This window comes from Dermochelys coriacea, chromosome 9 (genome assembly GCF_009764565.3).
Source record: "Dermochelys coriacea isolate rDerCor1 chromosome 9, rDerCor1.pri.v4, whole genome shotgun sequence".
NCBI lineage: Eukaryota > Metazoa > Chordata > Testudines > Dermochelyidae > Dermochelys > Dermochelys coriacea.
Window position 1 is genome coordinate 9,306,384 of NC_050076.1, and position 27,660 is coordinate 9,334,043.

A 27,660-nucleotide genomic window follows, 5' to 3' on the forward strand; every position below is an offset into this window, starting at 1 on the left:
CTGCCACCATGTTTGTCTTAACCCATCTCATGCTGGTCTACAGAGAGGATGACAGTGTACTATTGCTATCACAGGTTTTAGAGTAGCAGCCGTGTTAGTCTGTATTCGCAAAAAGAAAAGGAGTACTTGTGGCACCTTAGAGACTAACAAATTTATTAGCGCATCCGATGAAGTGAGCTGTAGCTCACGAAAGCTTATGCTCTAATAAATTTGTTAGTCTCTCTAAGGTGCCACAAGTACTCCTTTTCTTATTGCTATCAGTTACTGTTAGTTCAAGGGGGAGAGGTCTGTGCAATAGAACTAAAGGTTTCAGTCCTGCTGATGACCCAAGCGGATATAATTATGATACCACGATGGACTTTCTCTTTTTTCAGTTTGCTTTTATTGAAACCTCGGAAATTACAACAAAAAAACTGAGTTAAAAGAACATTAGGTTGAGTAAGTCACTTCACTTCTCTGTGCCTCATTTTCAGCATATGCTTAATAAGGCTTATCTAGTGCACCAGGGAGTTGTGAACACTGATTTGTTTATGGCCCAGATGCAGGATCCACAGGGTTGCAAGGGTCGGCACTAGCAGTTCCAATTGCAAGACAAGTCTCAACGATTGTAAAGCACAATTTAAATGTTAAGTGTTATTAGTCAGTTATGCACATTTGTGCAGAGTCATTTTTGAAACATGGGCTGACTTCCTAGAACTCTTGCGCCTTATTAGTAAACAGATCCCTGAAGATCACAGTGCCACTGTCCAGAACCAGTATTTGTTGTCTCTGGGACATGCCATTACCTTTTTGGGTGTTTTTATAAGCCTTATATAATAATTCATTCAGAGTGGGAGTTTTTATGTCAAAAAGTAACCCAGAGCGAGAGGGCTACCAAATGTTCTGAGACTTCTCCTGTGCTCAGGGCTCTATGCTGCTGATGCTGGGGATCTAACCCTGTGACTCTAATGTGCAGAGGCTTATCCCGTTATCCTGATGGCAGGTGAACAACCTTGGTGTCATTAAAGTGACTGTACAATGTTTGTTTGGATAAACCCAAAGGGTTGTTTGCTAGGCAAACAGGATATGATGAGAGTCCACCAACCCCCATACTCTGTTTACTTGCCGACTGCTTCTGAAAAAAAACAAGAGGTTATTAAATCCCTACCAGGGGTTTTTCATTTGTATTTGGAAGAGTCCCCCAGTTTCAGAGGGGGCTGCTTTGTCCAGTTATGAAACTTTCCACTGTGCTAGTTCTCTGCTGCAGTTTTTTCTCTAGCAGAGCTAGCCCTCTCCCAACCCAGGATGCAGACTGTGATGACCCTGATATCTTTGAAGCGGTGGACATAGCACTGAGAAAATATAATGGAGACAAAACAGATGGCAACCAGTTTGCTCTGTACATGGTGATGGAAGCTAAGAGAATAGTAAGTAAACTCTGCAAAAAGCATCTTTGGATTTTTTATTTTTATTTTTTTTATTTATGGCCAGATTCTGCCCATCTCCCTCACGTGGAATCACACCTTGGTCTGCATGATGTCCCAATGAAATCAAAGGAACTAGTTGCAGAGTAAGGTACTAAGTATCAGGGGGTAGCTGTGTTAGTCTGTATTCACAAAAACAACAAGGAGTCCAGTGGCACCTTAAAGACTAACAGATTTATTTGGGCATAAGCTTTTGTGGGTAAAAACCCCACTTCTAATTGTCATGAAAAAGGGTAGCAGAATCTGGTTCTGTATAGTTCTCCTGTTCCCTAATAATACTGAGCCCTTACTCACAGTAGTAAGCCGTTCCTGTCAGAGGGATTACTCCTACCAGGAAATGCTCACCAAAGTAAAAGTGAGTAAAGGGTTCAAAATCTGGCCCTATGAAAAAAACTTTAAACTTTGTAATTAGGTCGAAGAAAGTACTAAAGGATCTATGAGTAAAGTAGCTCCGTTGAACTCAAGGGGGATAGTCAACATGAGAAATGGCATCAGAATCTGGCCCTGTGTTTGTACTATATGGCAGGGTCTCTCAAGTGCCTTCACTTGTGGTACTAAGGGGTCAGTAGTTTGCAGGACTAAGTCAGGAAAACTGATTTCTTTTCACAACTATACCACTGACCCAACGTTGTCACCTTACCAAGTCACTATGTGGGCATACTAACATTTACCCATTATGGGAAAATATTTGAGGCCTACGGCAGAAGCATACTTATTATTAAAAGAAACTTGATGTGGTCTGTCTTGAAAAGAGCTGGTTGCAATGTAGAAAATATATTTGCAAATAATTGATTTGACAAATGATAGAAACATTTTGATTTATTTGTGAATATTATTTGATGGTCTCCAGTCCTGAGTCACATATCTACCTAAAATATCAACCAGTCTCTTCATCATATATGGTGACAAGTCTAGCAAAAGAGCATTTACTCTTGAGAGCCACCCAATGATGAGGTTGCTATAAGAATAATGATAAGCATTACTTTTCTTGGGAACAACATTAACATCTTTCTACTGCATTGGATTTTAAAATGTAGATAATCATAAACAATATATTAATAAGAATATTTAGCACTCAAAGATCTCAAAGCACTTTACCCAGATAAGAAGCTGAGCTCGGAGCGGTGTAGTGTTTTGCTTAAGGTCATACAGTAAGCCAGTGTTACAGGTGGGACTGGAACCCACATCTCCTGACATCTAGACCCCCTTACTCTAACCACTAGATAACATTGTCTTTTCTGGAAACAGAGTCAAAAATACTGCCTATGTTTTCTAGACTTGCTATGAGCCAGTTCATGCTAGAGAACGGTGGGGGGAGGGACTTGAAGAGACTCCCAGTACACAGTGTCAAGTACTAAAGTCCCAATTATGCAAACATTGCATTTGTTAATGTTAAACACATTAGTCCAAACATCTTAAATTAGACTAGTCACATGTTTAATGTTAAGCACATGCATAAGTCCTTGCAGAATCAGAGCCTTAATGAGACCCCATTCCTTTCTAGTCTTCTGGTAATGCATATCGTTAATATTCATAACAGCCTATGCTGGACATTTTAATTTTAATATATACATGTTTATTGCAGTAACTCTTTGCCTTTTCTTAGCTAGACACACTGATTTAATTTTACAGAAGACCTGAAGTGAAAATGACATGTTGCTTTGAATTTCCATCTATGTTGGGGGGAGAGAAGAGCAAGAGGGAGCATTGCCAAAGCCCACAAGATTTGATTTGTTCTTAATTCTTCTTCTAAATATAGTGTAGAGTTCACTTATTACCAGTCCTGCAGTGCTGCACTCATCAGTTAAATGGCTTATTATTACACATTCATGTACATTAATTGTTGATAAGATAATTAAACATAAAGGCTGGCTAGTGGAAGATTGAGCTTCCCCTAATTAAAGACATAACTGGTGGCAATAATAATGAAATAAAATAGCAAACAACGTAACATAAGAAGCCAGCCCTTTCTCTCATTTACATCCATTACTCGCTGAAGTAAAGTTATTCCAGATTTACACCAATGTAACGGAGCAGAATTTGGCCCATTATGGGCTAGATCCTCAGCTGGTATAAATTGGCATAGCTCCATTAAAGTCAATGCCTCAAGCTGAGGATTCAGCCCATTATGTTTTTTTTCATCCTGCTTTACAGCCGGTGGAAATTATTTCATGCACCACTGTGCTCGAGCTGCTATTCTGTGCACAACAGGAAGTGAGAAAGAACACTGGACCAAATTCTGCTCTCAATTACACCAGTGTAAATCCATCATAATTCTACTAAAATCAACTAGTCTTTAACAGTTAACTGTGGAATAATGAAGACAATAATTCTCTTGCTATATCCAATTGAAACTGCAGGGAGAGTTTAATTCTGCTGAATGTAGTTCCTCATGTTCAAATCTGGCCAAGAATAGAAGTTAATATAATAACTCGTCTTTTATTATTAAATGCCACAGGATTCCTAGTGACTACAAATGGTCATCCAAAAGATACATCTTCAAGAATTGCAGTGCCTTCTGATGCCATTTTAGGGCATTGATTCACTGTTGAATTTGGAGGGTAGGAGGAAGTGCCTCCTACTGAATTACCAACACCACATTAGCAGTATCTCAAGGATTTCTTCAGAAGGATCCCATCCTTCTACTGACCAGCCCCAACTATAATTAATAAAGGCTGACACAAGCACAATCCAATATGGTAGAGCTGCAGACCACCTAAGCAGCCGCTCATATTTGCTGAATCAGAGAGCACTTGAAATACTAGGATACAAAGAAGTTGAAAACATGACTGTTTTCTTGCACTATTTTTTCATCCTAGAGACAGTATGTGGAACAACCTAGGCAAATGGCTAACTAGAACAAATGACTTAATTAGATATGTTGATTACTGAGTCAGAAAGATTTTGGAGATCTGCTCAACAGAGACATTAGCTAATTTAAAGCACACTTTATCACTCCGTGCTATACACAGTACAGTATGAAAGCCCTCGGAAACCCTCATCCCCTCCAATGACTTGCTGTCTTATCACTATGCAAATGATGACTTGCATCTTGTTTTCTCCAGGCGGGCTCTGGCAAACAGTTCTTTGTGATGTACCGAATAAGAGAGAGCGCTTGTGCTGTTGGGGGAGATAAACTCTGGCAAGATTGTGATTACAGAGCATCTGCAGAAACTGTAAGTGGCTGCCTTCTTTTTAAAAATTCCATATATGGAAGTAGCAATGTAACCAGAAAGATACCAGACTCTTGGGGCTAGAGTGCCCTTCTGCCATAAGTAACTCTGAAAATGGTATTGCAGGGTTCCATATTTACTGCGTCTCATTGGAGTTGCAGAGGGAATGTGCTCAGTTTACAAGTAAAATGATGCAGCCTGGTTCTCCTCTCACTTATTCCTAACTGATAGCCATACAAACCCAACCTGGTGTCTGACAGTCAAGCTGGGCAATCTCTTCTTGCAGCTATCACAGCAATTAAGGTCCTGCAGGCCAAGTTATGCCTTTATTCACAACTGTACAACCCTTGTTGCTGTCAATGGGATTGCACAGGTGTAAATGCTATCAGTTTGTATTCCTTTTGTCCACTAAACATTGGTTACACTTCCCAGTTGTGTTTTTTTATTGCAATAAACTACCACAGGAGTATTTCACAGCAATAAATATGGTGCTAACTGGATTTCTGCATCCGGTGGCTTAAAGACAAATGGTGTCATCTATGTTTGTAGGAATCAGGCGAATGTACAGCTCAAGTTTATGTTGACAAGACTGAGAAAATCAGTAATGTTACACAGGAATGCAAAATTATCCCAGGTATGTAACTGCTCAGAGTGGCATTATATAGTTGTATTGAATAAAAAGAACAACTACAACCTACAAAAGGACTTTGTTGAAACTTCCAGCTCATTTTAAATTGTTGTTTGCAGTGTTTTTGTAGCTGTGTTGGTCCCAGTATATGAGACAAACAAGGTGGGTGATGTAATATCTTTTATTGGACCAACTTCTGTTGGTGGACAGGACAAGCTTTTGAGCTTCACAGAGCTCTTCCTCAGCTCTAGAGAAGGTAACCACAGTGACCAAACTAAACACATGGAGGGACAGATTTTTTTAAGTGTAAGGGTTTCAAACATTTGTTAGGAGACCACTTAAAAATGAAGCAAGCAATTAACACCTCTGCAGTCACAGGGCAATGGAAAGTTAATGCTCACAGGGCGCATTACAAATTGTTGTAATAGGTCATAAGTAAGGCCCTACCAAATTCACATCCATGAAAAACGTGTCACGGACTGTGAAATCTGGTCTCCCTCCGTGAAATCTGGTCTTTTATGTGCTTTTAGCCTATACTATACAGATTTATCTGGAGAGACCAGCATTTCTCAAATTGGGGGTCCTGACCCAAAAGGGAATTGCAGGGGAGTGGCAAGGTTATTTTAGGGGGGTCATGGTATTGCCACCCTTACTTCTGCACTGCTTTCGGAGCTGGGCAGCTGGAGAGCTGCTGACCGAGGGCTCTGCGCTGAAGGTAGCCATGCAGGAGTAGGTGTGGCAGTACCATACCAGGCCATCTTTACTTCTGCGCTGCTGCTGGTGGTGGCTCTGCCTTCAGAGCTGGGCTCCCGGGCAGCAGCTGCCGCTCTCCGACCGTTCAGCTCTGAAGGCATCTCTGCCACCAGCAGCAGCTCAGAAGTAAGGGTAGCAGTATCTCACCCCCCCCCCCACAAACAACTCCTTTTTGGATCAGTACCCCTACAATTACACACCATCAAATTTCAAATTTAAATATCTGAAAACATGAAATTCACAATTTTTAAAATCCTATCACAGTGAAATTGACCCCCAAAATGGACCGTGAATTAGGTAGGGCCCTAGTCATAAAACCAGTGTCTCTGTTAAGTCCAGGCTTCTTAGTGTCCAACAGAGTTATGAATTTACGTGCTCAGGCTCGCCTTTTGAAGGTGTTGTGCATGTTTCCTTTGAGGATGAGGACTGATAGGTCAGCTGTGGAGTGCCTGCTCTGTGAAAAATGTTCACCTATGGGTGATAAGGTGTTTTTGTCTTTTATCATTTTTCTGTGTGAGTTCATTCAAGAGCCTAGTGATTGTCTGGTTTCATCCACATAGCTGTTGTTGGGGCATTTGATGCACTGGATGAGATACACCACATGTTGTGATAGGCATGTGTAGGACCCGTGGATCTTGAAAGGTGTGTTTGTGAGGATACTGACCAGAGTAACTGTGGAGATATGTCTGTAGGTTTTCCATCTGTTGTTCTAGAAGGGTCTGGTGCTACCTTGAGTTGACGTGTCCTGGTCTGTGGGGAGCTTGCTTCTAATGATGAGTTTGGTGAGGTTGGGGTTGTTTGAAGGCCAGAAGAGATGGTTCAGGAAAGATGTCTTTAGGATATAGTCCCCATCAAGTATGGGTTGTAATTGTTTGATGATAATCCGTATGGGTTCTAGTGTCTGGTGGTAGGTAACAACTGGAGGTGTGCAATTAGTAAGCGTTTTTTTTTTCTGTCCTCCCAAAGTATTTGGGTGACCCATTCCATGATGCAATCTACTTCTCTGGCGGAGTGTCCTTGTTTAGTGAAAGTGAGGCAAAGTGTGCTCCAAAGACAGCAGGCCACCAGTATGCCTCCAAAGGGCGGTGCGCCACATCCTGTCTGAGGAGGATTAGCATCCCTGGTCTTTTATACCTCACTTAAGTGAGTTAAGGTGTATATCCTGCATTTTCTCTTTGGAGCATATTCTCTGCTCTCCACCAACAGAAGTTGTTCCAAGAAAAGATATTACCTCACCTATCTTGTTTCTCAGGTAATTTTAAAGGTAGGAGTCTGCATCATTCCATTCATAACCGCACAAATTATTTTCCACAAGCTAATACACATTAAAAATGAAATTCCACTCCACTTTCTTATGAAAGCATGTGCTGTGCCAATGGAACACAGGAAGATTGCTATTAAAAATAGCGTTTATCATGTAATGAAAACCAGAGTCATGGGTGGCATATGACTCCCGCATCTGGGGAGGCTGGGCCCGAGTGCCGGAAGCTCCCTAGAAATGGGGGGGCCATCAGTACCCGGAGCGTGGTCCCACCCCCTGCTCCACCCTGACGCCCGCCCCCACTCCACCCCAGGCCCCTCTCATGCTTGACCCTCTCCTCAAAATCCCACACACACATCTGCCGTTCTCACCTCTCTGCTCCATCCTTCCCTGAGGGTCCCCCTGCCCATGCCTCTCTGCCTCTGGGGGTGAAGAGGTGTGAGCAGCAGGCGGTGGGGCCGTGGGGAGGGGGTGAAGAGGCACGAGAGGCAGGTGGGTAGGCTGCGGGGGAAGCAAAGGAGAAGCACGAGCGGTGGGTACCTCAGGAAAGAGGTGGAGCAGGGACTGGAAGAGGAGCAGTGTGGTCGGGGCCACAGGGGAAGAGCAGGACGCGGGAGAGGGGTCTTGGGGTGCAGTGTGGACAGGGCCACAGCTGGGGCACCCTTTCGGCAGCAGCGCTCCAAAATCGGCATGCCAGCAGCACGTCTCCAAAGGGAGGTGCGCCACATCCTATTTGGTGAGGCTTAGTCTCCCTGGCCTCTTATACCTGCCGTTCAGGACCAGAGTCTGCATGAAGAATGTTTTTTTAATCCTTTACTTTTCAGCCAAATCAAAACTGATTTTTCACTGGACCAAAGTACATCTGTGACCTATGGACTGGATATTCCCCAAATTATAAATCTCTATCCCCACCCCTTGAGGCACAACAGAGGTTAAAATAAAGGTAGCAAAAAGCTTTGCTATATGGCAAAAATGTATCTTTTTCACTTTCTTCACACTCAAAAATGCCTGAACTGTTTTTGTTCAAATTTACTCCCCTCCCCCCGCCCTCCAATGACTCTTCTGACTGAGTAAAAAATGAGGAAAAATTCATCCCAAAAGTAAAAGTCTGACAGGATTATAATAATCTGAAAAAGGCCCTTTGGAATGGAAATATTTAGACAACCTTAACAATAGTTGGTGCCACATGGTCAGCTTATAATCAGCACAGCTCCCCGTACGTGGTCATTAATTCCATGAGTAAACTCCTGTATTAGAAACAAGTTACAATGATTGAAAACATCACAATTGATCTCCTTTCTTCAGTGTCCATGTTTTACCAACTAAATCATATTTTGTTTCAGATGCATTTGTGGGACAATGGTGACATCTAGTTGCCAGGAAGGTTAATAAGTGGGATGTGCGTTCCTTGGTTAACTCAAGGAAGGGATGCATTTGATTTTGTTATTTTGAAAACTGAAAATCTACATTTGAATTGAATATATCAGAGGCACAGCTGCAGTTTTGCAAAAAGTGTAGATGTTCTTCACTGCTCGTGAAAAGAGCTAAAATTGTGGGTAAGGCCACAATCACTTTAGAACAGGATGTGCTGGATGTTTTGCTACATTCTGATTTGTGGCTGCACACACTGAAGATAAGGCAATCTACACTGATATAAACTCAGAGTAGATAAATTACTTACAGTGGAGTTACTGCAGATTTACACTGGTGAGAGCAAAATGTTGTCCAATGATCCCTACAGGAAGAGGTAAACAATCGGGTCAGTCTGGTGAAGGATTTTATAGCTCAGTTTCTAATGAGTGAGTAATATATTGCTCAGCCTTCACTAATGGAACTTGTCCTTATAGAAATATTGGGCCAGTTCTTTGGCTGGTGTAAATTGGCATAGTTCCCACCAGCAGAGGATCTGGCCCACAGATTTTACTTAAATTCCACAGAGATCTGATATTGTCTCATGCTGGTTCTCAAGGTCACTGAATTATGAAATTAATTTATGGACTGAACTATTAAATTAACTTATGAAAATCCAACCCATGCTTACAAGGCAGGAAGGGGGTTAATAAGATTAGTGGCAGGGAACAGAATCTGGAGCCTCCTTCTTCCAGATTGCCTATTCAAATCCAGCCCAGCTTGGTGGTGCCTGAAAGTTGATTCCACCTGGTCAGTATTTGACAGCCCATGCAGGGGCAATTCAGGCAATGCATCTGAAGAGTAGCTGGACCTGCATCTGTAGGGGAGATCCGAGTCATGATGGCCCACCTCAAAAGGTGCCAGCTGAAATTTTAATATCAAGTTTTCCATTGCAGTGTGGTGTGGAGTACAAGCTGCTGCACATTGACTAAGAATTTTCTGGTAAAAACCACAATCTCCTGGGGAATCTCCCTTTACTACAGCTGCTGGCTGGGGCTGATGGATGACTTCCTCTCTTGCACAGTTTCAAAGCTGCATGCTGTATTTTCACATTAAAAGTATAGAAGAGCCTGAAAAAAAACTTTAGATCCAAAGACTGCTGAACTTGGGTCGGTGAAGGGTTTGGCATCTGAACTCGGATCTGGATCCAGATTTCAAAGGTGCCCCATACAACTATATTGAACTGAGCCAAAAAGCCTGGTTCTGAACACCCTGAATATCCTTACTGGGGGGCTAAAATCTGGATCTGTATTTTGCTGCTCAAGCTCTTTGCCAATCAAAAGGAATGAGGATTCTTCCTTAAACTCTCTCTCTTGTTCACAAAAAAAATTGGGAACTAAACAATTTAGGCTGTTTTACTAAGCAAAAAGCTGAATTTTTTGGTTGGTTTGTTTTTTTCAGTTGAAGGAAAGGTGATTCTTTCCCGAGTCCAGTGTCTTGGATGCTATCATCCCATACCGGGGGACAGCCTACAATTGTTACCCATTTTGAGATATTCTATTCGGATCTTTAATAATCAGAGTGAACAATCTTCTCTTTTTGAAGTTGGTGAAATAATAAAAGCCACCAGGCAGGTTTGTATATCAGATTTTTTTCTTTATTTTATAAAAGAAGGTACTTTGGTTCTTTATATCTAACAACCTGTAGTTAGTTCCATTTTACGATAGTAAAATATGTAATATAAAAATAACACTTTTAACTTCTATAGATGGGGACACTGAGGCACAAAAGGCTAAATGCCTGATTTTCAGTGGTTTTACCCATGGCTTCTGAACTGCTACTGAACATAGTTTGTCCTTGTCTCCAATTTCAACTAAACAGTGTTCAGCACTGGTACAGCTGTACACATCACCCACATATATTGTCAGCAATTGGTATATTTTGTGGTTTAGACAAGGCAAAAGAAAGGAAGTGGTTCAGAAAAATAAAAAGCCCACATTCTGCCTGTGAGACAGAAGTGGATTTTGCATTTTGGTCTTCAGTGGGAATTTTGAGTGTACAAGGAATGCACATTCGAGCCCCCAAAGTTCCATGTCAATTTGTGTTCCATGAAAGGGTTACATATCTGTGCCAGGGACTCAGCTTAGGCATCAGTATGACCCAGCTCTAAGATATGTTTCTGATTTGATTTTAAGTATTATATAACTTAATGCAATTTAGGTACACTTTTCCTTTGCATAGTTGTATGCATTTATCTTTTTGTATTGTTACACTAGTCAGTTTGAGCAATTGTTTAACTTGCTCAAAATATCATGAACCAAATCAATTGAATTAAGAAACCATTTTCCACCCTTTATTTGTTAAGGGCATTGGTCACCTTAGCCGCAAGAAACAGGGGTCTACACATTCCTTACTCCAAGGGGGGCTGCACTGGCGCAGCAATCCTCTCTCCAGCTACACCACGTACGCATTCTAAACAGGCATCATGTCAGACTAGAATAAATTAAAGGATTTAATTGGGATGGACTGGGGAAGGAATATTATGTATTTTTATGTTAATTCAGCATCCCTATCACTTCTGCATATGGGGCCTGATCCAAAATCCATTGACGTCAGTAGCCACAAACAGTGAGTTGCATCCTGGGTTTAGGCTGGAGGATGGATTTTGCCTCCCCACTTTCCAGAACTTCACTTGCATAAAGTCAGAGTACTTGAGATTTAGGTGGATTAGGTAAACTGCACCCTTACAACAGATATTATTGAAAGTTGCCATTTAACAAACAAAAAAGTGACTAAAATCCTGAACAAGATAGAAGAAGAAAATGCCCAAGGCAGACAATTCCTAGTAAATAATAATTGCAGCACCCCTTATAATAAATGACACCTACAACTCAAAGTTGCATTATTCAGATATTGTTATGCCATGTGTTATACCTAGGATCATAGGAACTGCCACACCAGATCAGACCAGTATCCTCTAGTCCAGTAGCCAGTAACAGATGCTTCAATGGAAGATGTGAGAAACCCTGCACTGTGAAGTGGGTGGGGGAGGGGATTGGAATCTGAACCTGGATCTGGTTACAAATTTCACAGCTAGCCCCTATGACTCACTTTACCCTTCTGTAAAATGAGAATAATAATTTCCTGCTGCACTGGGCTGTTGTGTGGCTTAATGACTTCAGAGCAATTTGAAACCCTTGGATGGAAGGCATTACAGATGTGCAAAGTATTATCATAATCATCATCTGGCTATTTATTTGATGATTTTATTTAATAGTTTTTCTTTCAAATACATATTGAATTATCTCCTAAATATTTGTTCCAGGTGGTGGCTGGATGGAATTATGCGGTTGAATATGAAGTCAGGGAGACTAACTGCACCAAGAATAATTTTCAGGATTTAAGTCCAGAGTGCAAACCCATTGTTGGAGGTGTAAGTGGTATTCACGTAGTTTATCAAAACAGCTTCTTATGTTGGTAATTAATTACTAAGATTCTGATTCAGCAAAGTATTTAAGCACCTGCTTAGCTTAAGGTATGTCTACACTGCAATAAAACACCTGTGGCTGGTCCATGTCAGCTGACTTGGGCTCACGAAGCTTGGGCTGCAGGGCTATAAAATTGCAGCACAACTGTCCAGGTTCTGGCTGGGTCCCAGAGCCCAGGTGCCAGCCTGAGCCCAAATGTCTACGCTGCAATTTTATAGCCCCGCAGTCTGATCCCCGCAAGCTCAAGTCAGCTGACACAGGTCAGCCATGGGTGTTTATTGCAGTGTAGCCATACCCTTAAAGCCAATGGAATTTAACCACAGGCTTAAAGTTAAACATGTGCTTAAGTGCCATGCTCCTTAGGAATGGATTTAAGTGCATGTTTAAGTCCTTTGATGAATCAAAGCCTAAAAAGGCCATGCCCTGAAATGTTTGCAAATTCTCTTATGCAGCCTGGCCAAGGGAGCTGCATTGGGAGAGCAGTAATGTGGAAATTAAAATGCTTCAGGCAGATATTTCTTAGGAAAAGCAAATTGCTAAATTACTGTTATCTGCACCACAGTCTGTATGGGAAAACTTCTAAGGATTTGATAAATAAATACACATACTACAGCTACGCTGTGCCATAAGTTACCAGCTGCCTTGATTACAGGTACATCTTTCAGGAGAATGGTTGAAACATTCATTCTTTTTCTCCCCAACTGCTGCTAGTGGTGGCAAAAATTGTCTTGTGGATGGAAAAGACCATCCTATCAAAACTCACTTATATTTCACCAAAAACTAGTTGTTACAAACAAGTACCTCTGCAGAATACCTCTCCTGTTGCTCCTGGATACCTTGAGAATGCTACCCAATTTCAGAAGTGTTGATAGAAAGGATAAGAAATGACTGCATAGTGAAAAAACAGCGGGGCAGGGTCAGACTATCTGGATTCAATTTCTGGCTCTGACACCGACTTGCTCTTTAACATTCAACAAGTCACTTAACCCGTCTGAGCCTCGGTTTTCCCCATCTGTCAAATGGGATATCTACCTATGTCACTTGTATTCAGGAGGGCTACCAGTAATGGCATGTAAGATTGACCCACATATGGCTTGTAAGAGTGGGCCTTAGTCATATAATACCTGAACCACTGAACTTAGCTGTCCATTTGTAGGGATTAGCAAATCCCTTCAGTACATTTCCAGTAGTTGTAACTTACACCAGTACTTCTGAATTGTTATCTTATGCTGCAAGTTTTACTAGTGTGTGCCCTGGAAATTGTTTACAGCAGTATTAGAAAGACTGACCCCTCAGGGTACGTCTACACTTCAGTGTAAGCCCAGCGTTTGAACTCAGGCTCAAGCCTAACTCCCCTTTTGTCTGACCACAAATTGCACTCACCCAGGGCTTGGCCCAGGCTCCTAGAACCCTATAGGCATGAGTCCAGTGGGGCTGCGTCTACACAGCAAAGCAATAGGGCTTGAATCCTGAGTCCTGGCTTGACTCAGGCTCAGACCCTCCATGCCTGGAGGGTCCTGGGTCTGAGCCCTGGGTTAGTACAGTTTGTGTGTAGACAGAAGGGGGTAAGGCTTGAGTTCGAACCCTGGGCTTACACTGCAGTGTAGACATACCCCAAGGGTATGATTCTGTAGGTACTAAGCATTCTAACCTCCCAATGAAGTCAAAGGGAGTTAGTTGTTCAGTACCTTGCAGGGCCAAGTCAAAACTGGTCCCAATAATCTTTTTTCAATATCTATCTATAAAGGGCTCTTCCCATTTTCTCAGGAGGATTTCCCAAGGTCATCTTTTCTCCTGATCAGAAATCACTGAACCTGATTTTGATCTCATTCACACTATAGCTGCCCATTGGTAGGTATTAGCAGGATAAGCAAGTCCCTTCAGCACATTTCCAGTAGTTGTAACTCACACTCGTACTTCTGAATGGCTGGGTCCTGCGTAGATCAGGAGAAAATTCACTGGAGACAATGGAGACCAACCAGTATACAAGACGACATAAGTAGGTCTCTCATCTCTCTCCGCATGACCCAGCATTGTTTGCTGTGAAGAAGGGTATCAGGACATTTACAAATATGCTTGTTAAGTATTTCTAAGAGAAAAGAAAGAGCTTTTTTCCCCCCCCCAACCCAGCATGTAGGTCGCTGTGAAGCCAAGGCCTATGTGGATCTTACTAGCACAATTGTGGATGTTGCACAGAAATGCAAGTTTCCAGGTATGTGACAACCATCTGACAATTCAAAAATGTTAATGGTTTTAAATTGATGAACAATAAAAATGCCAAGGGACTAAAAAAAATCACGGCAGGGGAAACCTATTCTGCTGGCACAGCAAAACAATAAGGCCTTTTCCCCCCCACACACAATGGAATATTAACAAATAATTTTCTCATTTCCTACAAGTATTGAAAATGCAGGGGAAAGTTCTCTTCTCTGATCTTAATGCTGCCATATGTCTATGACATGTGAAGCGGGCCGCTGAACCCTGAATGGGGGTCAGCAGGGTTAAGCTCAAGGTTAAATCCACCATGAAGATCAGCAAGGCAGCTCAGAGAGTATACTTATCCCTCTAAACTTTATTTCCAGGTAGAACACCTCCCCCCCCCCCAATTTCTTTCCTCCTCCACCATCACCACCAGGAGATATCCTTTAAAGAGAAGTCAATATCACATAGTATCTTCAGTAAGCAGTTTTGTCTATTGTGTTTCCAGAAGAATTGTATTTTCCCAGGAGCTCTGATCTACCCCTCCAAATAGAAGTAGAGCTGCAGAGATGGCCATCATTTAAAGCAGTGGTTCTCAACCAGGGGTACACGTACCCTGGGGGTACCCAAAGGTCTTTCAGGGAGTACATCATCTCATCTAGATCAGGGTTCTCAACCTTTTTCTTGCCCTGTACCCCTGGTTGAGAACCACTGATCTAGATAGTTGCCTAGTTTTACAATAAGCTACATAAAAGCACTACTGAAGTCAGTACAAACTAAAATTTCATACAAACAATGACTGCTCTATAGACTATACACTGAAATTTAAGTATAATATTTATTCTCCAATCGATTTATTTTATAATTATATGGCAAACATGAGAAAGTAAGCAATTTTTCAGTAACTGTGTGCTGTGACACTTGTATTTTTATGTCCAATTTTGTAAGCAAGTTGTTTTTAAGTGAGGTGAAACTGGGCTACGCAAGACACATCAGACCCTGCAAGGGGTACAGTAGTCTGGAAAGGTTGAGAACCACTGATTTTGAAGAATTTTCACAAAGATACAGATATATTGGGGGGGAGGGGGGAAAGGCATAGAGGAACAACCCCTTTAACATGCACAAATTATTATTGTACATTCACAACTTGATTCTGTATGTACATCACTCCTTAAATCAATGAGCCATAGCCACTTTGGCTAGTGCTCTCAGAGCCTTTCAACTAGACTCAAGAATTCATCTAGTGTTGTCTTTTTTTATTTCATGTTACATCACTGTCCTTCGTTCAATTCTTAAATTTGATAACTTGGAAACTTAGCTTTTTTTCCAGGAGTAAATTATCCCACCTACACCTGATTATTACCCAGCACCATACCTCTGACCAGACCATTTGGTTTATTATAATTTCTTTCCAATCTTCTATTAGGACATAGATTGTTACCATTCCAAGATTTTAGATCTGTTCAGGGTCACTACATGTAGCATGTGCTACTTCCCTACACATTCATAGACTTGTTTTGCTTCAAGGAATGATTATGTAATTCTTCAAAATACAATCACTCACTGCACAGTGTGCACTCATAGATTTCAGGGATGAAAGGAGCCTCCTGTTTCCTCTGGTCCAGCCCATCATACAAGTGGAGATGTTTCTCCTCTAACAGAAACTTGCCACCCTCAATTTGTACTCTCATTTCCATGAGGAGCAGTGTAATGATCAAATGCACTGTTTGACCCTTGGTGCCTAAACTCTGCTTTCTCCAGAACACATAATTGATCTGACAACACAAACATCTACCAAATCAAGCCCCAAAATATTTTAGGTCCCACCCTAGCAGACTCAAACACAGCTAGGCCTGGCAGAGATAAATTTCTCCCTCAATGGTTCGCCCAAGCCCAATGCACACTGAATCTTTGTTCCTTAGATTTACTTGAAACCTGATGTTTCTTTCAGTTGCGGAAACTGTATCTCCTCACATTTCCATTTGTGCTGGCTGTCCAAGGCCCATCCCAACTAACAGTACAGAATTGGAGGAACCACTGAGGGCTACCCTGGAGAAGTATAATGCAGAGAGCAATGATGACTTCTATTATAAAGCTGAAGTAGTATTATATGCCACAGTGCAGGTTGGGATTCTTCTTTCCTTTTCATGTTCAGTTTTATTTAAGACCACCTCTCTATATTTCGTAGAGATGGGCCAAGGATATGGTGATGACAGGGGTCAGGGCTGAATCAGGGTTAAGGTTTGAATTTCGGTTTGAAATCTTGGGAGCTGGTCTATCTGCCCAAGTGTTTATACCACTTTGGTCACCAGGGTATCTGAATGCCCATTCTTGCAAATTTCAGCCATCTTAGGATGCATCCAAAAGGATCCCCCCTCACCCCAGCCCAAAAATCCTTCAACATATTTTTTTTGTCTGACCTGGACCCAAAACAATAGGGCAGGGTTCCGATTAAGGAATCTGATGTTTGTTACACCCAGAGGTGAAAGTAAGCTGGTACGCCCCGGTACAGCGTACCGGCAAGAGCCAGTGCGCTGTACTGGGACCGGCTTTCCCAGATGGCAATTTAAAGCCCTGGGGTAGTGGCAGTGGGGTTCAGGCAGGTATTTAAAGGGCTGGGGCGGTAGCGGCTGCCGCAGCCCCAAGCCCTTTAAATCCCCGCCTAAGCCCTGCTGCCTGAGCCCTGGGGTAGCGGCGGCAGGGCTCCGGAGGGGATTTAAAGGGCTGGGACGGTAGCGGTGGCTGGAGCCCCGGGGCCCTTTAAATTCCCAACGGAGCCCAGCCGCTGCTACCACAGGGCTCAGGCAGCAGGGCTCAGGTGGGGATTTAAAGGGCTTGGGGCTCCAGCAGCCACTACCACACTGGAGCCCCAGGTCCTTTAAAGCTCTGCCAGAGCCCCAGGGTAGCGGTGGCAGCCGGGAGCCCCCAGGGCTCCTCAGTGATTTAAAGGGCCCAGGGCTCCAGCTGCCACTGCTGCAGTGGAGCCTTGGGCCCTTTAAATCACCCCTGAGCCCCAGGATTCCCAGCCACCTCTGCAGCTGGCAGCTCGGGGGTGATTTAAAGGGCCCGGGGCTCCCAGCCACCACTCCTCCAGCTAGATTTAAAGGGCCCAGGGATTTAAGGCCCTGCCTCTTCCGGTTGAGGTCACGCCTCTTCTAATTGAAGCCATGCCCCCTGCTCAAGACTCCGGTGTACCGGTAAGTCCTTTAATTTACTTTCACCTCTTCTTTACCAAACCTTTTGGCATCATTTCATACAACATCAGAAATAGAAAAGACCTATGAGTAAGATCATCCAGTCGATCCTCCAGGCCATCATTCTATACCATATATTCTCTGTTGTCTATCCTACAGTAGTTTTTAAAATCCTAAGCAATAGAGCCTTCACTGTTTTCCTTGGGAATCTGTTAACTTACATCCCGAGTAACGCTCCAGAGCAGTGGTGGGCAACCTGTGGCCCATGGGCCGCACGCGTCCCATCAGGGTAATCCACAGGTGGGCCACAAGACAGTGTTTACATTGACCGTCCGCAGGCAGGGCCGCCCACAGCTCCCATTGGCTGCGGTTTTGCCATTCCCGGCCAATGGGAGCTGCAGGAACTAGGGCTGTTGATTAACCGCAGTTAACTCATGCAATTAACTCAAAAAAATTAATCATGATTAAAAAATTGCAATTAATCGCACTGTTAAACAATAGAATACCAACTGAAATGTATTACATTTTTTGGATGTTTTTCTATATTGATTTCTATTACAATACAGAATACAAAGTGTACAGTGCTCACTTTATATTATTTCTATTACAAATATATGTCCTGTAAAAATGATAAACAAAAGAAATAGTATTTTTCAATTCCCCTCACACAAGTACTGTAGCGCAATCTCTTTATCATGAAAGTTTAACTTACAAATGTAGGTTTCAGAGTAGCAGCCGTGTTAGTCTGTATTCGCAAAAAGAAAAGGAGTACTGGTCTTCTTACAAATGTAGAGATTTTTTGTTATATAACTGCACTCAAAACCAAAACAATGTAAAACTTTAGAGCCTACAAGTCCACTCAGTTCTACTTCTTGTTCAGCCACTCGCTAAGACAAACAAGTTTGTTTGCATTTATGGGAGATAATGCTGCCCGCTTCTTATTTACAATGTCACCTGAAAGTGAGAACAGGCCTTCGCATGGCACTTTTGTAGCCGGCATTGCAAGGTATTTGTGTGCCAGATACGCTAAACATTCGTATACCTCTTCATGCTTCAGCCATCATTCCACAGGACATGCTTCCATGCTGATGATGCTCATTTAAAAAAATAATACATAAATTAAATTTATGACTGAACTCCTTAGGGGAGAATTGTACATCTCCTGTTCTGTTTTGCCCACATTCTGCCATATATTTCATCTTATAGCAGTCTCGGATGATGACCTAGCACATGTTTGTTTTAAGAACACTTTCACTGCAGATTTGACAAAACGCAAAAAAGGTACCAGTGTGAGATTTCTAAAAATAGCTATAGCACTCAACCCAAGGTTTAAGAATCTGAAGTGTTGTCCAAAATCTGAGTGGGATGAGGTGTGGAGCTTTCAGACGTCTTAAAAGAGCAACGCTCAGATGTGGAAACTACAGAACCCGAACCACCAAAAAAGAAAATCAACCTTCTGCTGGTGGCATCTGACTCAGATGATGAAAATGAACATGCATCAGTTTGCTCTACTTTAGATGGTTTTTGAGTGGAACCTGTCATCAGTGTGGACGCATATCCTCTGGGATTGTGGTTGAAGCATGAAGGGACATATGAATCTTTAACGCATCTGGCACGTAAATATCTTGCTACGCTGGCTACAACAGTGCCATGTGAACACTTGTTCTCACTTTCAGATGATGTAAACAAAAAGCGGGCAGCATTATCTCCTGTAAATGTAAACAAACTTGTTGTCTGAGTGACTGGCTGAAGTAGGACTATGTGGACTTGTAAGCTCTAAAGCAGGGGTGGGCAAACTTTTTGGCCCAAGGGCCACATCTGGGTATGCAAATTGTAGGTGGGCCATGAATGCTCACGAAATTGGGTCTCGGATACAGGAGGGGATGAGGGCTCTGGCTGGGGATGCAGGCTCTGGGGTGGGGACAGAAATGAGGAGTTCAGGGTGCAGGAGGGGGCTCCGGACTGGGGTGCGGTGTGTGTGTGTGTGGGGGGGGAATGAGGGCTCCAGCTGGAGGTGCAGGCTCTCGGTGGGGCTGGAAATGAGAGGTTTGGGACGTAGGAAGGTGCGCCAGGCTGGGACCAAGGGGTTTGGAGTGTGGGAGGAGGCTCTGGGCTGGGGCAGGAGATTGGGGCACGGAGGGGGGTGAAGGCTCCAGATGGGGGTGCAGGCTTTTGGGTGGAGCTGGTGATGAGGGGTTTGAGGTGTAGGAGGGTGCTCCGTGCTGGGACTGAGGGGTTCGGAGGGCGGGAGCAGGATCAGCGCTGGGGCAGAGGGTTGGGGTGCAGGACGGGTTCAGGAGTGCAGACTCCAGGCGGCACTTACCTCATGCCGCTGCTTCCAGGAGCTGCTTGTCTCCCATCCGGCTCCTACATGGAGCTGCAGCAAGGCGGCTCTGCAGTGCTGCCCCATCTGCAGACACTGCTCCTACAGCTCCCATTGGCCACAGTTCCCAGCTAATGGGAGCTGCAGGGGCGGTGCTTGGGGTGGGGACAGTGTGCAGAGCCCTCTGGCTACCTCTATGCATAAGAGCCGGATAGGGGACATGCCGCTACTTCTGGGAGCCACGCAGATCCGTGGCACGTGCACACAGAGCAGCCCCCAACCTTGCTCCCTGGCTGGAGCACGGCAAGCCCCAGACCTCGCTCCTGAGGGGGAGCTCAAGGGCCAGATTAAATCGGCTGGCAGGCTGGATGTGGCCCAGGGGCCGTAGTTTGCGCACCCCTGCTCTAAAGTTTTACATTGTTTTATTTTTGAATGCAGGAGGTTTTTTGCACATAACTCTACATCAATAAGTTCAACTTTCACAATAAAGAGACTGCACTACAGTACTTGTATTAGGTGAATTGAAAAATACTATTTCTTTTGTTTTTTACAGTTCATATATTTGTAATCAAAAATAAATATAAAGTGAACACTGTACACTTTGTATTTTGTGTTGTAATTGAAATCAATATATTTGAAAATGTAGAAAACATCCAAAAATATTTAAATAAATGGTATTCTATTATTGTTTAACAGCGCAATTAATTGTGCAATTAATCACAATTAATTTTTTTATCACTTGACAGCCCTAGTTTACACATGGTATATGATTAAAACAAAACAATCCTCATCTTCTCCACTTCACCACAAATATCAGCCTCAATGCCCTGATTGTTTGCCTCTCCCTCAAAAGTCTGTGTGCCTCCTCCACATTGCCCCAGACACATGGTTCACCCTTCCTGAGCTGGTCTGAAAGGCCTCTATCCACTCTCTCCTCACTGACATGCTTCCTTATGGATCTGTTCCAGCACTCACTGAAGTCAATGGAAAATCAGTTACCACAATGGGCACTGGTTCAAGCCCCAAGGCTCGCTTCTTCTGTGAAACCAACAAAAAATTAGCCAGCTAACAGATTTATTAAATAATATCCCAATATTAAAAACACTTCTAGCCTACCATGGCATGCACTAGCCTTGCAGAGCAATCCACATTATCTTATTGATCTGACCTGTGCTTCCCTCTTCAAGTCCGTCCCTATTGTCTAGAAACCCCCGTGTTATATCATGAGTGAAATCAGTATATAAATAGTTTCAGGGAAGGAAACGTGGGTGAAATCTTGGCCCCATTGAAATCAATTACAAACTCCCACTGACCTCAGTGGAGCCAGAATTTCACCCCATGTCTGTTGTTTCTGCTGTGAGGTTCCTGCGATCCTTTTGGGTGTGGTAAAAAATACTACGTAATAACAACAAATCAATTGTCCCAGGCACATTAATGAACCATTACAGTTTAGCTCTTTAATGTGTTTGGCAAATAGTTTGGCTTTCACTGAGGTTATATTTATCAGACTCTTCATTTTAACTCACCCAACTTCCCTTCCCTTATATTTGGCTCCCTACAGTGGTGTCTCTTAACGATTTCCTTCGTTAGTAATTAAATTACTGCAGTCATGCAGTAAAACAAAGCCAGAATTGTGGCTCACATTCTTTTGACCTTTTTGTCTCCTCCAATTTCAGTGCTATGATGATTTTTGAGGGTGGAATGGGAGTAAAGAAGATACATCAATTAGAAATGTATAATGATTGTCACTTTTACTGTAAAAGGGTTTTGTTTGTTTACTTTTACGCACATACCTCTGGTGGGACGGTGTTAAGTTTTTAGAGCACTGCCTTTTCTGTGAACCTCTTGTAATAAAAACAATTTAATGAGGAAAATCTTCTTACTGATTTTTCAGGTGGTTGCTGGAAAAAATTATAATATAACATTTAAAATTAGGAAGACAAACTGCTCAAAGACAGATGTCAAGAAGCTGAATGAAGATTGTGCAACTACAATAGACAGCGTAAGTGATTGGGATGCTGTAGACCATCAAGTCAGAGGGATGGCTCCAAATTAACCCAATTGAATTGCGTCAGAGATGATCATGTTGTAAAAAACCCCCCAAAAAACAAAAATAACCCCCAGCAAACCAGCAATCCGGATTTGGTTTTTTTATTAGACAACTTCAATTGGCCTTTGCTACCACTAGACAGCCAAATCAATAAATGCTAATCATTCCTCAATAAACTGAGGGAGTTTTCTCTCCTAACATTATCTTTACCTTTATCATTAGCTCTGTGTGTGACCCAAGATATTGCCAAGGACAGCAGAAAGAGTTGCTTCGGTGAAGTCACTCCAACTGCACAATCTGTCTGCTTAATGCAAAGCTAATTGGATAATTTTTTGACCATTTTATGGGTTATGGATTCGAAAAAGAAAGCTGGGGAAGGGTACTACCAGGGTGTGGGCAGGCTGATGTTGCTAGAGTGGAGTGCTCCTATGACTACGGGCTGGCACACTTTGGGCAAAGGAAGGTATGCCAGTTGGGTGTTGCTGGGATCGAACGATGGGTTAGTGCTGCTGGAGAGAGCACTCCTAAGGTTGGGGAAGAGGGTCTGGTCAGGAGGATGGTGCTGATGGGACTGTCTGTAGCAGAGTGGTGGTGGGTGGATCTCACACACACACACACACACACACACACACACTCTCTCTCTCTCTCTCTTCCCCATCCCCCACCTGGAAGAGCTCATTTCTGAGGGTTGAAAAATACTACAGCAAGGGGCAGTAAAGTCAGTTCCACCGAGGCACCCAGTAACAATGGCCACTTTTGAAATGTTTGACCTTAACCTCTCTGTACCTCAATTTCCCATTCTTAAATAGCAATAATTACATCAACATTTACCTACCCTTAGGGGTGCTATGAGGATTATCTAGCTAATGCTTGTAAAGTACATTGGAGATGAAAGTGCTGAGAATTAGCGTTATGAGTTGAACAGATAAGACAGATGGATTCCACAGATATTCACATAAAGCTCCAAATATAATAAGGTTTTTAAAAGGGTCACTAAAATTGTATAGCCTTATTCATACCTCAGTCTGTTCTCATGTTTGTGACATATTGTTGTTTTAAGAGCCCATGTTGGCTTTACTTGTTTGTTTGTTTGTTTGTTTGTTTATTTGGTGACAGAAACCTTTGCTATGCACAGCACAAGTTTATGTGATACCCTGGACAAAGACAATACGCCCTAAGGTTAGCTGCACCGAAGAGGAGGTACGAATTCTCAATAAATATATTATTTCATTTTAGATTACTTACAACTCTAGATGCAAAATTTGTAGTGGGGAAATATTTATATCCCTTTATCTGTCTCACAGAACATCCAGTTCTCAGATTAGCTCATATTTTTATCCTCAGATTAGCTCCTATCTTGTATTTTTAAAGAAAGGGAAATGGTCACTTTTAATCATCTTAGTAATGTGACCATTCCGCTCGCCCTCTGACCTCAGTGACCTAGGCTGAGCTAATGCAATGCTTGAGATGAGATGCTGGGCTAAGTAAGGATACATTTACACTGCATTTAGAAGCAAGCCTCGCAGCCCAAGTCACAATTTCAAAGCACTGTCTACACAGGTATTATTTTCAATGCAGTAGCAGGAGTCCTGCTAACACAAGTCTGTGGTCCTGGACTGGGAAGCTCACTTCCAGATGCAGTTTAGACATACACTAAACTGCAGAAGGTGCAGAATAAGAGAGCAACATTACCATGAGTATAGAGACTATTCTGCCTGCCCGATGATTGGTTCTTTGCAGGATCTGTCATGCTTAATTCTGTGAGATGCTGAGCACTGTCAATCCCCATAGATGTCTATGTTGATTGTGTTTGCAAACTGGGGGCAGGGGGAGGGGGGAAATTACCATTTTGGGGAGATAAACAAATCTCCACAATGTCTGCTGATCTTTGCACATTAGTAGGGCAGCAGGTATCAAGTTCAGATCCCCTTTTGCCTGGCAGGATGGGCCTGGAATTGTAGATTTGTTTTCAGGAGACATTTCCATCAGATCCTCCCCCTCGTCCCCATCCAACCATTATCCAGCCCTGTATCTGTGTCAGAGCACGGTGGTCTCAGAGAAAGGATATAAAAATCAAACTTCTGGAATTTTGGTCATTATGGGGGCCTTTTACTAAAACCAGGAAAAGAAAAACAGATTGACAGACCTATTTAATGAATTAATCAAGCTCACATTCAGCAATTTTGGTGTGCTCATAACATTGTATTTGTTCTGTATTGACTGCAAATGTCCTCTCCAGCTATGTCTACACTCCAGATCATATTATACTGACTTCAGTTTTCAAACATGGCTTCACCATAAACTTCCCTGAACAATGGTTGAATACTGTACTATTCCATCCTAAAGGTGGCTGGATTTCAGTGATGGGTGAAGTGTTTTATTTAGCTAGAATCTCTAAAACACTATGAAGTGTTGTTATTATCACCCTTATAAATATACATGACTATCTAGCTTAGTTCACAAGATCTGTTAACAACATATTTTTGTTAATTGACTCACATTTACACATCATCTGCAATTTGCTAGTTCTCAAATATTTGAAACTAAGGCAGGCAGTCAACAAAGAACCCCTCCTCCACCACCACCTTCTTTTTAAGCACTATTTTAAAAAAAACTTGGCAAGAGATGTCTACCTCTTACATTGCAACCACAAGCAGAATTGTTCCAAATGGTGTAATATGTGTAGATAATAATATTATTGCAATATATGCGTCTGATATCTCCTGTTCCTTTTTAGAATCTACTGATGAGAAGGCCTCCAGGCTTTACTCCTTTCCGATCTCTAGCTGTGGAACCTAAAACTACTCAATACACACCCCAAATTAAAAATGAAAAGGGACCTAGAAAAGGAGAAGGCCCTAGCAAAGGGCCAGGAAAAGCCATTAGGCATGAACCAGCACATAAACAGGGGCACAGACATGATATTGAGCACGGACCAGAACATGAAAATAGACGTGGACATGGACATGAGGATGAACACAGGCGCAGACATGATATTGGGTGTGGACCAGAACATGAACATGAGGATAAACATGGACGTGGGCATGGGCATGGAAAACATAAGGATAAGCAAAAGAAGATAAAGGACAAATGTAAACATTCAACAGAAGAGTCTTCTGAAGAATCCCATGACAAGGTCACAAACCAAAAGGAAATGCTGCTAGCTGTAATAGCTGAAATACCAGGAGGTACACAATCTCATAAGCCTGATCTGGTAGAGCTAGATGTGCTCTCTAGAACTCAGCAGCCCACAACAGATCTAACAGATGGTTTTACTGAGATCCCTGATCTCCCTGCAGAACCAGACAGCCCTGGAATTATTCCTGATATTCTTTTATTTGGTGGGTTGCCAGATCTCCCAGAACCATCTGTCCCAAAGTGTCCTGGAAAGCCATGGAAACCAATCACAGCCCTCTCAACTACTACTAACAAACCTAAAGTACTGACAAATGAGGATCTTTTACCTCATCTATCTGAAGACACGAACCCAGAGACAGAAAAATACACACTACCCCCCCAGGACTTGGATGATTTTAACCTCATGGATTCTCTACTGTAATTCAAACAGTTTATGGTCCATTTTTTTTAGGCAACAAACAGAAAATCATAAAAATTATTTTCTTTAGAAACGTATAAAATTGTAGAGCAGTGGTTCTAATCTTGTTAGCTATGATACTTAAGAGGGTCACCAGCAGTTTTCTGGAGCAATTGAGAGCATGAGCCAGTTCTCTGTACTTGACTCTCCCCTTACACAGGTGTAGATCAGGAGTAACTCCATTGAAATCAATGAGTTATACTGGCATAGAAAAAGTATAAGTGAGAGGAAAGTCAGGCCGCTTTTCTCTAGTTTTCTGCTGAAGTAGATTTATTCAGTTACTTGCAACTCATCATCCTCACCTCAGATGCCAGAAACACACTAGGTACTGCACGGATTCAAACACTGCATGTTTGAAACATCGTGGGAACTGGTTCAAAAAATTCTGGGAGTCATCTGAGGAAACCCTGTCAAATGAAGCTTGAAAAGAAGGCACAGTATGAAACAGGGTGAGAATCGCTTCCTTAGAGGTTTAAAACCATATTTTTCATCTCTGCAAGCCTGACAAATTTTTGGAGAATACAAAATAACAAAATAAAAGGAAAATGTATGACTTGTTAATTTCTTTACTCCAATTAACATTTCCGCCAGTATTTCACTTAGCAGGTTCTCTTCTTGGAAGAGATGTTAGAGGGCAGCTCAGAGAATCCAATTCTCACTGATGCAGGTTTCTACTAGAATAAATTATCAAAGCTACATAACTATTTTCGGTATAGAAAATATTAACTATTCTATATGGAACTGCAACTGAGAGACTTTCATGTGGCAAAGGTGCTCAGACACTTTAGGTCTGGTAACAGTAATATAGGTAGGGCCCTACCAAATTCACATCCATGAAAAACACATCACGGTCTGTGAAATCTGGTCTCCCTCTGTGAAATCTGTTCTTTTATATGCTTTTAGCCTATACTGTACAGATTTCTCTGGGGAGACTAGCATTTCTCAAATTGGGGGTCCTGACCCAAAAGGGAGTTGCAGGGGAGTGGCAAGATTATTTTAGGGGGGGTCACAGTATTGCCACCCTTACTTCTGCACTGCCTTCAGAGCTGGGCGGCCGGAGAGCGATGGCTGCTGACTAGCAGTCCAGCTCTGAAGGTTGCAGCACAGAAGTAGCGGTGGCAGTACCATACCATGCTATGACATCTTTACTTCTGTGCTGCTATTGGCAATGGCTGTGTCTTCAGAGCTGGGATCCCAGCCAGCAGCTGTTGATCTTCAGCTGTCCAGCTCTGAAGGCACCTCCACCACCAGCAGCAGTGCAGAAGTAAGTGGAGCAGTACTGCAGATCCCACCCCCCCGCCACAATAATCTTGTGACCCCCCCCATCCCAACAACTCCTTTTTGGGTCACGACCCCTACAATTACAATACTGTGAAATTTCAGATTTAAATATCGAAATCATGAAATTTACAATTTTTAAAATCCTATCAACGTGAAATTGACCAAAATGGACTGTTAATTTGGTAGGGCCCTAATTATAGGCGACAGTGTATAATTAAGGCTGTCTCTGACACTTTCCACTATAAAATACTGTTTTCTGTTGCTTATAACTCTTCCAAATGTAAATTGTTCAGGCTTATATTTTCCATGCTGGGTGTCTGCCAAAAGCTAATTTATTTTATTTTATTTTTTATTTATTTTGAAAGTTTCAGCTAAAATGGTTCAACCATTTTGGAGAACAAGGTTAGGGAAAAATACATTGTTTTGCCCATGTTTAAAAAAAAAACAAAAAACTTATTACAATCGTTTTGCTGGAAAGCTCTAGAACCTCAGTGCTTTGGAAGAAAGACTGGGATTGGGGGGGGAGGGGTCACGCTAGTGTCAAAAATGTGTCTTTTTGCCATGCCCTTGAAAATCCAACCAAATTTGGCCAAGTTATAAGCCTCTGAAAGATTGCAAATGGCACATACTCAGAAGAGGTTTGTTAGCATTTGGCAACGAAATTCTCTGAAGATTCCATCTGGACTATTCATGCTCCAGCCCAGGTTTTCATGAGTTGAGATGGACTTTCCCTACAGTTGTGCCTCCTGGCTGCCAGGGCCACTGTGGAACTAGCACCAGAACTGCTATCAGGGAGAATGTCTCTTCTGTGCTCACAATTTTCCTGCAGCTGACCCCCAAGCAGCAAGGAAGAGGACCAGGAGGAAACACCCTGACTGGTGGAAGATGGGATCTGTGTGGAA

At 42.6% G+C, this 27,660-nt stretch overlaps 1 protein-coding gene and 1 long non-coding RNA gene across 2 annotated transcripts in view; one reads left to right on the forward strand and one right to left on the reverse strand.

Annotated features, from left to right (window-relative positions):
* LOC122455938 overlaps positions 1–27,660 on the reverse strand; it is a 64,324-nt gene that overhangs the window by 12,480 nt on the left and 24,184 nt on the right. The gene's annotated exons all lie outside the window — the stretch shown is intronic.
* KNG1 (kininogen 1) lies at positions 1,193–26,027 on the forward strand. The gene is made up of 10 exons (XM_038417008.2): positions 1,193–1,406; positions 4,529–4,639; positions 5,186–5,270; positions 10,090–10,262; positions 11,954–12,061; positions 14,247–14,328; positions 16,267–16,439; positions 21,727–21,834; positions 22,999–23,082; positions 24,620–26,027. The coding sequence occupies exons 1-10, from the start codon at positions 1,212–1,214 to the stop codon at positions 25,439–25,441; spliced, it is 1,941 nt and encodes a 646-aa protein (XP_038272936.1). The 5' UTR covers positions 1,193–1,211; the 3' UTR covers positions 25,442–26,027.